Source organism: Dromiciops gliroides, chromosome 3 (genome assembly GCF_019393635.1).
Source record: "Dromiciops gliroides isolate mDroGli1 chromosome 3, mDroGli1.pri, whole genome shotgun sequence".
In the NCBI taxonomy this organism is placed as follows: Eukaryota; Metazoa; Chordata; class Mammalia; order Microbiotheria; family Microbiotheriidae; genus Dromiciops; species Dromiciops gliroides.
In genome coordinates, this window is record NC_057863.1 from 440,978,601 (window position 1) to 440,996,844 (window position 18,244).

At 34.3% G+C, this 18,244-nt stretch overlaps 1 protein-coding gene across 2 annotated transcripts in view; it reads right to left on the reverse strand.

Annotated features, from left to right (window-relative positions):
* MAP3K20 (mitogen-activated protein kinase kinase kinase 20) overlaps nucleotides 1-18,244 on the reverse strand; it is a 224,823-nt gene that overhangs the window by 105,926 nt on the left and 100,653 nt on the right. For both annotated transcript variants that reach the window (XM_043994177.1, XM_043994178.1), the window contains exons 3-5: nucleotides 17,988-18,075; nucleotides 8,586-8,687; nucleotides 2,686-2,751 (exon numbers count right to left, since the gene is read on the reverse strand). In XM_043994177.1, coding sequence (XP_043850112.1) covers nucleotides 2,686-2,751; nucleotides 8,586-8,687; nucleotides 17,988-18,075 — 256 coding nt within the window. The remainder of the gene's footprint in view (nucleotides 1-2,685; nucleotides 2,752-8,585; nucleotides 8,688-17,987; nucleotides 18,076-18,244) is intronic.

Sequence of the window (18,244 nt, forward strand, 5' to 3'; positions counted from 1 at the left end):
GGAAAAAAAAGAGAAAAAAAGGTGGGGGGGAAGTACCAGATTAGCAGTTAAAGCCCGGTCTTGGTTCTGCCAGTAACTACTTTGTGTGACTTTGAAGATGTCATTAACTGCTCCATGTCTAATTATCCTCATCCATAAATTATATTTTTTTCATGTTATACATGTGTTGTAGTCTGGTTATACCAGGTTCCTTCTCCTGGAGGGAGGAGGAAAGAAGGAGACAGAAACAGCTAATATGACGAATGAGTCCCTAAGTATAGTCCTTAATACCAAAGGAATGAACACTACACACTACCCTTTGTGCTCATCACTATCTAGCCTACTCCTTACTACTATACTCAAAGGCGTCTGGGATCCTACATTGGTAGATTTTTAAAAGGTTTCAGCTCTTTTTAGCCTCATGAGCATAATATAGTCCTGAGCATCTCAGACTATGCTATCACACATACTAATTATTTCTTTTCTGAGAACCAGAATTTATACTGAGATCAGGAGGCAGTAAGTCAGGATGGGTAATGTAGTCTTACATGTTTTTGTGTGTTTGCTGAACACGCATTTCTATATCATCAATAAACCTCATGGTTAGAGTTGCCGAGTATAGGGTTATATCTTTGTTTCATGTGATACTGGACCAGACTAGATAAACAACTTTTCTTCCTCCAAATAAATTTTAAGTTCTAGAAAAGCAGGGGTTTATGTAGTAACTTTCCTTGTATTCCCCAGAGCTGTGTTCTATATCTTATGCATCACAAAATTTCAATGAATATTTAATATTATTGATGAGGATTATGATAATATCGAAGTAACCTCCCTCTCAAATAAATAAGGATAAATCAAATGAGATTAAGAACAGATTAAATGAAATATTATAAGGTTGAAAAACTTAAATCACTACATAAAGACCAGATGATGTAGGCAAAAAAACCCCAAAAAACCTTTGTTGCTCAAAAGAAAGATTTGGTTGTAAATAAAATGATACTAAAACAGTTCAAACACAAAGAATAAAAGGGTTAACTCTTTTCAACATTTAAAAAAAATTTAACCAACTATTGTTATACCTAATATAATCCCTTCTACAGAGAGATTTTTATGGAACCTCAGAAAATCATGAGGTTCCCACACATTTAACTCTTGACATATTCATAACTCTCCCCTGAGACATCTATTCAAATTAATTTGCCAGGGGACAAGGCATGTATTGTAGAAAGGCATTAGCTGGATAGTTCTGGTGTGATGATCACCAGTGAAATGATTAGCAGTGTTGACCTTTAAATGGTCATAATTAGTCTTCAAAGTTAATATGCTATTAAGATGAATGGAAGATCAAGCCTCACCTTGTGGTAGTATTTTAGCCTTGACTCAGACTTAATAATACAACAATAGGCTGGTTGGTTTTTTTTCTTTAGACAATCACATTTTAAACATTCAAATTGGAAGAATTTCCCAATTTTTCATATAGACATTATAACTTATAATCTAGCTAAGATATTCAGGAAAACCAAGAATTCAAATTCAGTCTTGATGTACACAAGATATTCTTATAAATTAAGCTTGCAAAAGGGAGCGTCCGTGTTTTCTTCTGTTCTTATTTTTGCTTTGGTGGAAATTTTTGATTCCTTCCATGTCCATGTCTAAACAATGCACCTTTAAGGACAACAAGCAATATCTAAATTCCAAAAAAAACCCTTTAATCAATGTTATGAATTTTTCACTGTTGAAGCTGGGAATAGGGATACAATGAACTTTAATTTCTTTTTCTTACAGAGCAATCTTAGTGGGTTGAAATCACCGGATGACTCATGGATGAGATTGACTTTTTTCCCCCTTAAGTAAGCAAGAAGCCAAATTAAAAGGGAAGATATCAAACACTTTGATTTATTGGTAACGCCCAGGATGCAGTGTTTTAAAGTCTGATGTTTTCCACTAGAATCAAAACAGCTCAATAAACATTTATTTTAGGCAAAGCATTATAGACAAAATAGAAAACCCATAGTTCCTACTCTATGGGAGCTTATTTAGCAATCACTGAAAACAAGGGGAGTTAATGGTCAACTGAAAACAGTGGGGCAAAGGCTATGGTGGTAGCTGTCACTTTATGATCAAGTAAATCAAGCTCCACAATCTACCAGCCTTTGTCCCATTTTTAGCCTTTATGTTTCAGTGGGAGGAGGGTGTGATTGGAGATCACTAGAACAACCCCCTCATTGGAAGCTCCTCTACCCTACTCTACATCCAACCACATGAACACCTCTCCAGGCATGGTATCTCACCATCTATTCCAAGCTAGAGTTCTAAAGGTTACAGAGAAAAGAAGGGTAGTAATTCCTTTCATGTAGAAGAAACACTTCAAAAAGACTATGCCATGACAGAGCTATTAATGTGGTAGGCAAACATTTTTAGTAGCAAACCACCAAACTTCAGCTAGTTCTGCATAACTAAAAAATATCAATACCTTTCCCTTCAGACAGATTTTAAGTGATGTGGTGAATGGATGCTAATCCTTCAAGTTATTTTCATCACAACTTTGGCTCATACAAGTATGAGTGATTAAAAAAAAACCTAAAATCAAATAACCTAAAAGTAACATAATTGTTGAAAGAATGATCTCAGAACTGTTAGTGCAGAAAACCAAGCTTTGAAAATGGCCCTAGGAACAAGAAAATTAAAAGTACATGGCTACTTTACCATTTCTTGATTTGAGATCTCTGTGAATCACCTTGACTGGAGCCTCCATATGTAAATAATGCATTCCTATGTGTTTGAAAAGGGGAAAAAAGGGATCACCAATGTTAGTTTCACAACACTGTGTCAGTACCACATTGCTTCTTTAAGCAAAGCTGACAATAGCACAAATTGGCACCTTGTTATTCTATGATGGAGTGGAGACAGGAAACTATGGCACAGTCACATTGCTGTACTTTGATCTTTTACATGTTGGATTAACTTTAAACATGATGTCTGTGGGCACTTCATTTTTTCTGGGTTTTAGATGATTCTAAGCCTCTGTTATCAAAGTGATCAGTCAAAAGTGTGACCTAAGGCTAAGTATCCTAGGCATTCCATATCCTACAACCATAGGTTCAAAGGTGCTAAATAGGAATTCTGGAATCTATCTGTGTAATGACAAAAGTTCTGGAATTGAAGTCTGGAGACACTTGGGCTCTAATTCTATCTCCAATATTCATTTAAAATTACCAAATTATGGTAACTTTGCCTTTCTGAGCTTCAGTTCACTTATGTGTTGAATGGAAATGGATGGTAATTATAATTCTTGACTCAGGATTGTTGTAAAATACAACAAAAAACATATATAATATGTAAAGCACATTTTAAACCTTAAAATCTTATATATATACATATACATATATATATATACATATACATATATATATATATATATATATATATACATATACATTTATATGTCTAGTACTATTGTTTTTTGTTACAAATAATCAACATCTGAAGCAGCTAGGTGGCGCAGTGGATGAAGCACCAGCCCTGGATTCGGGAGGACCCGAGTTCAAATCCAGCCTCAGATACTTGACACTTACTAGCTGTGTGACCCCGGGCAAGTCACTTAACCCTCATTGCTCCACAAAATCAAAAAACAAATAATCAACATCTTTAATGTTTAGAAAATCTAGATTGTTGATTAAATTTGTAAAGTTTCATCTGGCTCTCTGGAGTGATCTAGATCCAACCAGGGTTTCCTTTCCTCATATTCATTATACTTAGGCATTAAGAAGAGGAATAAGCTACCATTGACAAGGCAATTTATGATGCTTAGACAAAAATATGTCATATATAATAGATATAAAGTATTTTATTATTTTCCCAAAGGCTTAGTCTTTGAAGAAATTTATATTTAAATTTGAACAAAAATTCTACACCTTTTGGCAAAAAAGTAAGTCTGTTAAACCCTGTAAATTGAACACATAATTAATAAGGTAGTTTGGCCAATAAGGAATCCATTTATTGTGGAAAACCCATATTTTGGTCAGTTTTCCAGGAGTGATTTTTTTTTGTTCTCTTGCTGCCTGCATTACATACTGTCTATCTCCACAGTATGTAAGTACTCTGACAGATGTGCTATTTTTGCAAAATGCAAATATAAAAATAGAAGAAAAAATTCTTCCCCTGTATTTAAGCTATTCAAATGTTCCCTTCATGTAAAGAGGAGTAAATGGGAGTCCAAGAAATAACCTCCCTACTTACACAATTGCTCAAGTTTGTAATTCCCCAAAATAGTATTTGGTTAATTTTTTATACTTATTGAAAGTTCCAATTCTATAAAATTGTTTTTGTTGATATTTCTACTATTTTTTATAGTATTCCTCTTAAGTTATTTTTGCCAGGAATTATTTTTATAACAGTTAAAGGACAAATAAAATCAAATGACATCATGTATATAAAGTCCTTTGTAAACCTCAAATGCCAACTATTATTTTTGTTAAAATTTATGCAATCTTTAATATTTCTGTATTTTAAAATACTAAAAGCTATAGAGAGAATGAACTCCTCTCAAACATAATAACTAAACTGACATGACTAAAGATGAGTTAAGAAAAAGGTTAGTAATTCAAATGTTCTAAACAAGGATGAAATTATGATAAAGGAAGTCTCTTACATATTCGAATGTCAAGGTACAGGTTCCACCACTACCCCCTCTTCTTTTTTCAAATGAAATCTTTTTAACACAATATTGATTGCTTTTAGTGAGTGAATATAACATTTAATATTTTCAAGTTGTTAAAATAAAATGCCTACAATTAGAATGTGCATTTCAAATCTTTCTCATTGAATTTGTTGCTTCTTTCTCTCTTATTATTATTCCTCTATTAACATATTAACTTAAGAGAAAAACTATTGACAATAATTACTGAGATAAATTTCCAAAAAACAATTTGCCAAGCAAAATGTTTCAAACGCTACAAAAGACAAAGACATATTTGTTATGGTGGTTACTTTTTAATTATGTCACACTTTATAAAGAATATGATTCTAAATACAAAGGCAGTCATCACATTCTACATAAGGCACTAGACATGACTTATGATAGACTTTATTTTTCCACAGTATAATATTATGACTGGTAATTTAAAATCCTGAACAAAAGTTTGATACCTAAATTGTATAGAAATGACAACAGTTACTATATATTAAAATTCTGTATGTTGCAAAATGTGAAACGTATTTTTAGAAATAGGTAAATAACATATCAGTAATCATAGGCAGGTAGGTGACTCAGTAGATAGAGTACTGAGCTTGGAATCAAGAAAACTCATCTTCATGAGTTCAGATCTGGTTTCAGACACTTACTAGCTTTGTGACCCTGGACAAATCGCTTAACCCTGTTTGCCCCAGTTTCCTCATCTATAAAATGAACTAGAGAAATAAATAGCAAACTACTCCATTATCTTTCCCAAGAAAACTCAAAATGTAGTCACAAAGAGTTGCTCATGACTGAAACAACTGAACACACACACAATAACATAAAATTATATTTAGTGTTATAGTATAAACATTTACTATACAAATTCTTACTTTTTACAATCTCTATTCTTTTTCGTTTTAAAAAATGAAACAAATGTGAAGATGAACTAGGACCTTTTCTAGGTTCCTATTAGTTTTGGGGAAGATTTTGCTATGTCTTTTGAGGAGACTTTTGTGGAAACTTAAGGTTATTTCATGCTTTAAGAGAACTGATCTATAGATGTCTAGTGTAAGTGTTCAAGATCAGGCTGTTGGTTTTCTGTCTTAAAAAACGGAAAGCCTTTCTGCTTTCTTAAATTGTTACCTCATCAGAGAAGTGCAAGGTACCTTATTCCTTTAAAATATGAGAATTCTTAGTTGCACTGAATTTTTCATCTTTTGGTCTCTCACCACCTCAAAGTATTGAAAATTCTTGAAGCTTTTGGCAGGTATGATGGTCAAATTCAAAGACCCACAATGTTTGATCCTGAAGGTATAAAACCAATTCTTTCCATCTAAGCTCTAAGTCCTGTGTTTCCTTATAATAGTAGACTAAAGCCATGACTATAGTATGTACTGCTTCTTCCCTTTTCTCTTCTATTTTTAGGGAAATAATATAACTTTCTTTCTTTTATGGAAATAATATGACTTTAAAGTATCAAGGTTGGTTCTCTCCCCCAGACATATTGAAACTTGTGGATTTAAATAACACAGCTGTCACTTCAGTGAATTATTCCAACACTGCTGCTGAAGGGGGAAATGCCCCAAGAACCAGGTTACAGTTAGTTACATGTGAGACACAATTCCTCCATCTGGTCAGTTCAGAGAATTTTGAATTAGCGAGATCCTTACATATGATTTGTTCCAAACCTTAGCACAGTGCCTCGCACTGGCTATAGTTTTACAGATGAGGAAACTGAGGTCAAGAGAAGTGAAATAATATGCATAAAATTACACAGATTACTAAATAGTAGAACTGGAATTTGAACTTGGGTCCTCTGACTTCCTATATTCCCTTCTGGCTTGCTTAATTTTTTTATCCTGGCACTGTTGCCAGTGTACCCCGAGTATCCCCCATAGAAGAGCTATGATGTTGTTAGCTTGGAGTCAAATGACCTGTATAAGTAGGATTTGTGGTTTGAAAGAGGGGCTGTTCTGATATAGCCAGAAGCTTGTAGTTGTCCTCATACTTAGGAGGAGTTCATCAGGATGCAAAACGGCCAAGTTCATTTGTATGCAATGGATATAACTAATCACAACTAGGTAAATCCAGTGGCAGGAAGGGAAGGCCTTCATGTTTACACTGCTGCCATTTTTATGTTATTTTGATAGACTAAATGGGATGGTCTTAGTTTCAGTAGGATTTCTTTATTTCTTTTTGTTTGTTTGTTTGGGTTTGTTTTTTTTTTTTTGTAAGGGCAATGAGGATTAAGTGACTTGCCCAGGGTCACACAGCTAGTGTCAAGTGTCTGAGGATGTATTTCAACTCAGCAGTAGGATTTCTAATAACACTATTTGATCTTTGCTTAAAGATGAGCCAGGGCCTTTCTGATATTGTATGGAAAGGTAACTGTGATATTACAGAAAGATGCCATGACAAAGATTAAATTCTGAAAGAGGATTTACTAGTTTTAAGTACATTGTCTTTCAGACTGAGCCCCAGATAGGGTCATTCCAAAAGGAATGTATAATCAATATAACTTGTTTTTTTTCTTTTGATGTGCAAATTTAGAGACATCACCACTCTAAATGTTCATATAGACTATTTGTGCCTGACCTCTGGTGGAGCCTTCTGAGTTTGTATTGGTCTGATCAGCCACAGTCAGACACAGTGACCTTGACATAGTGATGTTATTTTGGTCTTCTTACAGTATGAAGGATAACGACCAATAACTTACTAATTAAAACATATAGGATTTGCTCCATTTCCTGAATATGAAATATTATTTTATACAGATAAATACAGAAAGCCGCTACTTTACATAATGATAACAATTCACATTTATATGGCATGTTTTCCCCATCAACCATGTAAAACATATAAAGCAAGTATAGTTGTCCCCATTTTACAGATGAAGAAACTAAAGGGTAAGGAACTTGTCCACAATCACGGAGTTATGAAAAGTCTAAGGCAAGTCTCAAATTCTTTTTGATTCTTAATTTACTGCTTTTCCTGTTATGTCTTTAGATGAGCTACATAGAGTTAATTGCTCCAAGAAAATTTGGACACTGGAATCCTCAGAGTTGCTGGAATACAAATGTAACTATCAGCCTTCATTATTTAGGTCAAGTTGTTTCCAGAGCAACTCGAATAGTTATAAATAAAACTCCAAAAGGTTCACAGTTGTGAAAATGGAAAAAAAATAGATAAAAATAAATGGAATTTGAATTACTTCAGAAAGTATTAGGTTTGTACATGAATTTATGAGGGAAAAAAGGATTAGACAGTTTATTGGCTACTATTCTGGGGATTTTGTAGGTTAAAAATATTTAATTTCCAAGAGTTATTTCCAAGACTTTATTAAAAATAAAATGAAATCTGAATTGTTTTTATACGGCAGCATGAATAATATATTTTTGAAAGTGATTCCTATTTTTAGCATATACCATGTATACAAAATGGGTAGAAGTAATCCAGTGATAAATCAGTTTCTCCTTGGGCTTGAGTGTAAACCAAGTCTTTCAGAAGAGTGACATTATGGTTTCTCTATCTAATGTGTCAAGAAGTTAGGCTGGTAAGATGGTCAATTACCCTGTCATATGATGCTGGGATGATTTTGTTGGTGTTGGTTGGAGAGAAAAGAAGGAATATAAGTAAGGAAATAAGGAAAGGAAAAGTAGAGAGGAAAAAAGAGAGCAGAGGGAAGGAAGGGACAAAAGGAACTAGAAAAAGGAGGAGAAAGTAGACATGATCAAGAAAAACACAGAAGACAATAAGTTTAAATTTTGTTATAGGAATCAGGTGAGTATAAGTATAATCATTCTTATAAGGGAAAAGCACTTAATGATACAGTACAATAAGACATGAGATATTCGACTATAGGAAAAGCACATTTTCCTCATTATGTTCTTATTTCAGGACAGGCTTAAAAATCATAAAACTCTCTTACCTTTAGCTACATCAGTGGCCCAAGTCATAATATGCTCCATATCCATTTCTTCACTTCTATTACTATTTATATAATCATATAATGATCCTAGAGAAGCATACTCTGAAAAATATTAGATATAATATTGGATAAATGTATTAGATATTATATTAGACATGTAAATATATAAATAAATATGTATAAAAATAAATGTAATAATGACACATAAGATATAATAATATAATATATAATAAGCATATTAGAACCACAGATGCTCTTCTAAACTTGAATTTGAAAATTCAGAAACAAGCTTTAAACTCTTGAAATATGAAAGCAGAACTGAGCCCTACAGTAAAATGACAGCTAAAAGGTTTCATAGGTATATTAGAAAATTTAACAATTTGCTAAGCTAAAGTTTCTAAAAATTTAAGCTTGTTCTAGAAAAATATCTTAAAGGTAAAATCCATTATTACTAACTTTTCACAATAAATTTCAATGTATTTATGATCAAGGACGGGAAGAGAAACCTGCTAGATAGAAATGAAAGAAATAAAATTAAGGGGCCCTAGAAGACTATGTTTGAAATAATGGTATGTATGCAAAAAAGGGCTTTTAAAAAACCTCGTATTTTCATTATACACATTGTTAAATGTATACATCAGAGTATATGCAAGATAACAATCAGACTAATTCTTGAAAGTCTTGTTTATGTGAAGGGATAGAATTGGGAAAAGGCAGTTCCTCAAATGAGGACTTTTAGGTTTACCTTTCACAGTTTTAAGTTTTACTGAACACTATCATAATATATAATTTCATTTTTTTTTGGCAAAGGAATAAAAACGTAAAATTCTCCACAAAATACTACTCCAATGCCTCATCATCATTTAATGCTGAGCCTTGGTTCTTAAAGGCTACTCTATTAGGATGTCTGTAGGTTCCACCACATAGAACAAGCTTCATACAGAGTTCTGGTTTGCTTTCCAAGGACCAATGTAGCTAAGTTCAAAAGGGATCACCCTCTCATAGGCTGGCCACTAGGTCATGAATCCTTTGGCAATAGCAAACTACAGAACACAGAAATGTATAAAATGGCTACCATTCTTGTTCAAAATCTTTATGCTTCTGCAGAGTGGTGACAGAGGTTGCTGAAAATCACACAATTTTTAGAACATCTATTAATATTAACTTAATTGTTGGTTCTCTAAATGTGGGATTTCTTTTTTTGGTGGACACATTGCTAGAGAAACTGAATCATCTCAATATAATATTCTCTCTATAAATAAACAAATGAAAGTTGCAGCTAAATGGATGGGGATCTCATAGATCCTTTTGGATATGCAAATAAAGGAATTGGTGGAGCTGGTTTTAATCAGGTGTCAACAAATACCTTAGTAACATAGTTTCATGGGATATTTCATCATTTCATATGAAAGCATTCTTGATGAACATTTATAAAAAGATCACAATGAAGATAATTGCATCTTATGAGCCAACATCTATTTCAGAATGAGGAGGGAAAAATTCTATGAAGAATTGATAAGGATCCTGAGATTTGGTTAACATATATTTTGATACTCAGTGACATCAGTACAAAAGAGACTATGGAAGAGCTTGGCAAAAAATATATATTGGAAAAGATGGCTGAGTAACAAGAAAGAATAGAGGCCAAAGACTCATAGAAGACAGAGAAGTCTCTCACACGTAATTTTTCTTTACAGAGTTGTGAGGTTCTAGGCATAGCAAGAACCACCTAGCATCATATCAAATGAAACTGATCATATCTTAACTTATAGGAGACAACCTGCATTACTAATATGGGAGTGTTTTTCAATCAATTTTCTGTGTATACACCATCTACTTGGAACAAAGGTGAAAATTAGTAGAAATGAGAAAAAAGAATAAAAATGTGAAGATAGAGCATGTAACTAAAAACAATTCTAACCTGACCTATTTAAACAATCCATGCTGAAAAAAATGGGAAATGGATAAAATAACAGACATCAATACAAACTCTGTTTAGTAAGGACATTTAACCTACAAAAAGCAAATGCCACAACAAAGTGATCAGATGAGGCAAGAAACCTCCTCAACGAGCAAAAACTTGATTTTCTTGCCAAGGGAAGAGATGTGGCAGATAAAGTTGACAGAAGACTAAGATATACATTTTTAAAATAAAATTTTATAGAAGAAGAGGAAGAATATTAGCAGTACTGTCTCATAGGATAGTGAGTAGTTATAGAAGGAAAGGCAGTTTACCCAAAGCATTATGAGTGATTCAGTTAGACCAGATAATATTAATAGCATGAAATAGGGAGAACAACAAAAAGATGAAAAAAATGGAAAAGATCAGTTAAGATTTTATAGCAAACTATTCTCTTCACTAATGATAATGAATCTTTTACATTTGGATTCTAATATCTAACTGCTTGAAAAATTAGAAATATCACTAAGAAAACAAAGACAGGAAGAACAAATGGACTAGTCCAAGTTACACAAAGGAGGTCTGTATTGGAGATATAAGAAGTGAAAGCTACCAAATGACTTGAAATAATATTAAAGGAATTATAAAAACTAGTACAAAAGTACATAGAACTAATCCATCAGCATTTATATACCTATGTTTATAGATACCTATACAGCATGTCCCAAAAGTCTTACTGCAATTTAAACTCTGTATTTTTGTGTATATTCTATACATATAGATATAATAGAATCATATAATTATACAAATACACACTTATATATAAATACACACTGCAGAAATACTGGGATAGAACTAGACCTAGAATTGAGGAGAAGGAAAAGTGACTGGATAATATCTGGGAAATTGTGTGGTATTTGTGTGTGTGTTTAAAGTTTGAAATGGCTGGTATAGGGCATGTGACAGGGAGTCAAATGGAAATGAGTAAATATATGAAGGCTTTGAAATTTTTCAGTTTGATGAAAGTGTATATATAACAGTATGGCATTAGGACTCCTCAGATATAACTTGTGATTTCTAGATCAGTGTTCCTCAGAGTTCTAGACCTGCTTGGTCAAGGACCTTCTTTTTCTTTAGATCACAAGGTCTGATTTTTGGGCTTTTATATTTTTCCAATGCCTTGATACTTCAGGTTTAGATTTTTTCCCCTTCCTGCTAACTGTGAATATATAAGTAAAGTTGAGTTTATCTTGCTCCCTATCATGATTTTCTAAGTAATTCTTGTTGCTGAGTTGTGTTCAGTTATATCCGACTCTTCATGACCCCATTTAGGGTTTTCTTGGCAAAGATACTGGAGTGATTTGCCTTTCCTTCTCTGGCTCATTTTACAGATGATGAAACTGAGGCAAACAGTGTTAAGTGACTTGTCCAGGGTCACACAGTTAGTATCTGAGGTCAGGTTTGAACTCAGGTCTTCCTAACTCCAGGCCCAGCATTCTATCCACTATGCCACCTACCTGTCCCTTTCCATGTAATTACTGCTAGCAAAAACAGGTACAAGAAACAATATAACATGGTGCATAGAACTGTTTTTGGAGCTTGGAAGACCTGATTTCAAGTCCTACCTTTGATACATACTTGGCTATGTTACCCATAGGCAAGTCATTTAACCTTTCATTATTCTTAGAAACTAGAAGACCACAAGTTGCAGAGAAGGGTGATGACCTACATTGGTAGAGGTAATTTCCACACCTGGTAGCTCGCTATACCACTGAAATCATAGGTCTAGTATCTATCTCCTAAAAAGAAGTCTAAGGGGTGGGGAACTGGAGTTCCCATACCACAATCAAGTTGAGGAGATGTGGCCCTTTGTTTAACAAGCGGCACCTTACTGAGAGGACACAAGGAAACTCTCTGATTGGCTCCTAGTGATTAAGTTTGCTTTTAAGAGATGTGTACTTCAAACAAAGGCCCACAACATCTAAGTTAAAATTGAGTAGAAGTTTTCAATAAATAGATCAGAGTGCTCTCCAATTTACCCCTACCCCTAACCTCACTTAGACTGGGGAGCAAAGAGATGAGTAATATATCACACCAAGGCTGTCTCCTGGACTTCAAGTAGAAACGAGATGATTTTCTGTTCTACTGATGCTTCTGTTCTTCCCTGGGGCTTAAAGCCCTACTTGCAAATCCAACTTCATTTTATTTTTGATAAAGAGCCAAGCCTACATTCCCCTTGGCTCACCTCTTATCCTCTCTATCTCATGTTTCCTCCTCACAGTCCTAAAGATTTTTACAAGTATAAGAAAGCCTCACCAGCAGACACACATGCAGAACAAACAAAAATAAAACCCAAACAAAATCATTTGATAAGGATTTCCCCTCCTCAAGCCCTAATAAAAGGTGCTTATTGTTTCTTGCAACAATCAATCTTTTTCATCTACAAAGGATGAAGTGCAATGGAAGCGTTAAAACTTTTTCCTGAGCCTCCAGACTCTGACAGAAAGGCAGGACTACCAGTGACTGAGCTGGATTTAATCTCTTTCAAGGGTAACATATATTTACATTATATCATATCATATCATAGATCATCATCCTATACTTGTATTTTAGATGGGGTTAGAAATATCCTTTCTTGCCCATCTGACATCCTTTCTTTCTGTATCTTGGCTTACTCTGAAAAGGCAATGATATAGATAATATTTTTTTCTGGTTGGGTCTTGAGTTTATGAAAGGCATGTTGGAAAAGTTCATGTAATGCTTTTGGTAGATGGCTGAAAATCAAATACTGTAAACACAAGGGCAGGAAGATAAGTATCTGTTTTAGGGGGGAATACTGCCTTCTAGGCCAGAGATTACTCCACTTTATGTAGCCTCTGGGGACTTAAACTTTTATATTTTTTCTCTCTTTCTTTAAAAGAAAAATGATAAATACATGCAGTGATGCTGACTTACTAATCTGTTCTAAAGTAAAACAGAAAACAAGACTCTTAAAGATCCAATGAGAATCTCTAAGGTATAGTGGTTGGGGCACTGGAGTTGGAGCCACAAAAGCTGAGGTTCAAATTCTACCTTAAATACTAGTCATAGGACCTTATGCAAGTTGGTTAACCCCTCTGGGAAGTGGTTTCCTCATCTTAAAAATTAGTGGATTGGACTCAGAGACATAGGTCTTTTCCAGGTCTAAATCTATGATCCTATGAAATAATATCCTGGAAAGGGGATTTCTGCCACCCCACCCCACCCCACAGAAATGTGTTATGAGAGGGGTGGGAGGGACAGAGATCACAGATGATTTAGAGGATTTGGGGCTGGAAGGGATGTTAGGGGTAATAATATTTAATGTTCTCATTTCACAGATGAGAACATCGAGGGCCCAAGAGGTTGACTTGCCCAATTTCATGCCAGAAGTCGACAACAAAGTCAGAATTTAAACCTATGTCTTCTGACCCTAAACCCAGTGCTTTTTATATTTTGCCATCCTACTATGAGATTGGATAAAATAAAAGCTTCGACCCACTGTGATATTAATGAAAAAAATAAAAAGAAGCATGAAAACATGATTAAAAATTTTTAGATGTGAGGGAGATAGCTGGAAATGAGGCCGTGTCTTATCCACAAACAAACCCATGGAATAAGTAATCCATACCCTTCCTCCAGCCCCATTTTTGTTTCTTTCCCTCCAAATAACACCAGGTATAGTTTCTCCTTTTATTTAAATGAAAGCCCCTTTCTCAAATACTCAAAGAAGAAGAAATAAAGGCTTTTGATTTAGTTAAACAGAAGAGCACCAATCCCTTTAATGGGACACCGTTTCTTTCATTTGTCATGTAGGTGACATAGGTACAAGCCTGTCTTAGTGTCACTGAACTGGATGCACTTTTGCAGATTAAGCCCAAGTGGCACAAGAAACAAAGGATTAGGAGCAAAGGAGAGAAATCCAGAAAACTAACAGAGATAATTTTTGTGATGATGAAGACGGCGGACATTTTATGTTACAAAGTTCAAAAAGTTTAAATTTCACTCATAAGTATCATTCCTTGCCAGCAGGAAATAGCTTTTTAAGTTAATGGGAAGCATCGAAGCTATGTATATAATTAAAATTATAGCAATGAAAATCCACTGAAAACTTTAAAAATCCAATGTTAGGCAAATTTCAACCTCAATGATACTAAGACACTACTAAGAAGCAAAATGGAGTCATTTGAATTCCTTGTGAGGGAACTTAGGTACAGGTTGTGTGCAACTTATCTCTGGGTCTGCCTACATTTCCCCATCTTTCAAAGGATGGCATTGTAATTGGTGGAGAGGCGGCCTGGCCTAATGCATGACATGCTGGACCTGGAGTCGGGAGGACCTGGGTTACAGGATAAGCTGATAAATGTTTAATAGTCTCTCTGGGGGGAAAATTATGTGTACATGCACATATGTGTATATATGTGTGCATTTGTGTATATGTGTATGTGTATATGTATGCATATACATATGTATTATTGTGTGTATATGTATATGTATATACCATACATTTAAATTTTTCATTTGCATTATTAATATAATCCCCATAACTTTCTTAAGTCTGGACATATAACAAAATAATAAATAAAGCCCTGATTTTTAGTGTTTGCTGATTTACAAAGTATGAATGCTCCGGGCAGCTAGGTGGCGCAGTGGATAGAGCACCAGCCCTGGAGTCAGGAGTACCTGGGTTCAAATCCGGCCTCAGACACTTAACACTTACTAGCTGTGTGACCCTGGGCAAGTCACTTAACCCCAATTGCCTCACTAAAAAAAAACAAGAAAAAAAACAAAACAAAACAAAGTATGAATGCTCACACTGAAAATTTAACAATTGGCTCTTGCAAGCTAGTATAAGCCAGCTCTAGCACACATTTGATTATGTGACAAAAGTAACCTCTCTGTGACTCAGATTATTCATCTATAAAATCACTATCAATGGGCAGCTAGGTAATGCAATGGATACACCACCAGATCTAGTCAGGAAGATTCATCTTCCTAAGTTCAAATCTGGCCACAGACACTTAGTAGCTTTGTGACCCAGGGAAAGTCACTTAACCCTGTTTGCTTCCATTTCTCATCTGTAAAATGAGCTGGAGAAAGAGGTGACAAACTACTCCAGTATCTTGGCCAGGAAAACCCCAAACTGAGGCACAAAGAGTCGAATACAAGTGAACAACAACAACAACAACAAAAATGTACATAAAACCACTTTGCATGCTTTAAAGTCCTCTGGGAATATTATACCTGTGGGGTCATTGATAGAGAGAACTTTGAGAAGAGAAAACTAATTCCCTTTTACCAGTGGAGATCAGAATTTTCTCTGGATCTTAAAGTTGTTATAGAGTTGCCTGAGGCGCTAAGAAGTTAAATTTCTTGCCCAGGTTCACAAATAGTATTTAGATAGTATGTGCTAGAGGAAAGACTTGAATTCAGGTCTTTTTGTCCCTGAGGCCAGCTCTCTATCCAATGTCATGTTAAATATTACTATCACCACCCCCGTGACCACCACTACCACCACCACTACTTCTGCTACCACTGCTGTTGCTGCTGCTACTGCCACCTATTATTATTACAACTATTATTACCGCTACTACTACTGCTGCCACTACTACCATTGCCACTACTACTACTATTGCTGCTACTACCTCTACTTCTACTCCTCTACCCACTACCACTACTACTACCATCACTACTACCACTCCTCCAGCCAATGGTAGGTATTACTACTGCTATCAATGCCACTACTGCTGCTGCTGCTACTACTACTGCTATTTTGCTATACATTAAAGTCCTGCTGCTGCTACTACTACTACTATTGCTATTTTTGCTACACATTTAAAGTCCATTCTACTTCCTTTAGTACATTGCTCTAGGTACAATGCGGTAGTACTCCAGGTATATTTTTATCTGGATGACTAATCCAAATCAATTCAGCATCATTCAACATTTACAACGTAGTCCTCATGTTGAAGGCACTGGGTTGGTATTGGAGTGGATATGTCTTCCCTTTAAAACTATACTAAAGTATATCCTAGCTATTGTATAAAATGATCTTTTTGTCATAAATTCCCAAAGAATATTAAAATATCTTGTTCAGCTCTGCTTCTAGAATCTCAGTATGATGGAGGGTGAAGCCTAATTCATTCTGAATGTAACAAAGACTATAGAATTTGAAATGTAAGAATGAAAAAGGAGAAATGTATTTAAGAAGTTATAACTTAGTGTTGACTTAGGGATTTATGGAGACATTAAAGAAAAAAAGTAGATATCTTTTGGAGATAGTTTACATGTAATTGACAAATTAATCAATAAATTAATAAAGTGATGACAATGTGTCATGTAAGATGCTATGTTGTTGGGATACAAAGATAAAAGTGAAATACTATCTGCCCTCAAGGAAATTCCATAGTACACATTTTGTATGTGTATAATATTTACATATATATTATATTTAGTAAATATGAGTTATTTTGGATACCAGCAAAAATATTTGGGAACAACTATTTGGGAAAAAGGCAATGCTCATGTAGCCCTATCTCAGGGTGGACCAATGAACTGGACAACTCAATGACATCCTATTTTAAGTATCTAAGATAATTAATGTCAGTTTTCAAGGAGAAAAAAAGAGTCTTAATTAAAATTAGACCTGAGAAGAAGGGATTAAATTACTGGTCACATTTACTTTTGCTACATGATAATGTCTAGTAATTAAAATTTTTATATCCAACATCTCCCAAACTCTTTACATGGCTGTAAAAGAGAAGTCTATACTGTTTTAAGAATCTTCTCATTAGAAATGTCAAAGATTCTTTAAAATTAAATCCTGTGGTTATCATAGCCAACATAGGAGTCTTAACAGTTTCTCACTGCAGAACAGAAATACATATAAGCACAAAGTATATTAAAAAGGTACAAAATTTTCTACATATTCCATTTTAGAAAATATATATTTCACCTAGTTCTAAACTGCTGCTCCTAATTAACTGATGATTTAGATCAAGGTCATTATCAACTCAAATGACCAAACGTGAAAAATACTGTTCTCATGTCAGAGACCTTGAAGTAAGAATGCTCTAATGGGATTAAAATGCCTTGCAAAGAATTATAACACGAATAGCACAAGAAATCTTAATTTGTAAAAGGTCACAGAGTTGCAAAAAGCATCGCTCATTTCAACTAATTAAATGAAATTTTAGTTAAACAGCACCTTCAAATATTGGTATTGCAGCTGCAAGTGCATTTAAATAGCATTTACTCAGATATAATTAGCACAATTAAACATGGGTAGAAGTAGAAACACCATTCCTAATTATATTGATATAATCAGTTTTATTAATGCTTTATGGCAACAAAAGTGACATCTGACAGTAGAATACAATTCATAACTGTATCTAGTGCTAAGCATGTTAACATTATTTGGAGCAAAAAGTCTTATAAATTGTAGAAAGAAAAAAAAGCCTTTAAACTAATTAAGGCATTCTTACCTGTTACGATACCATAGTTGGGAGGTTCAAGAATTACTCCATAAAACTGGATGATGTTTCTGTGACTGAGGACACTAAGTATTTCTGCCTGTTGAAAAATCAAAGACAAACTTGGATAACAGCGCAATTTTCATAATTAAACAAAGTTCTAATAAATCAGAGTTGCTCAATTTCTGACCATCTCTCAGTCTTTTGTTTTCTCTTGATATACACATATTCTTTATGCAAAAACCTGTTGACTTTAGGAAAAAAAAACC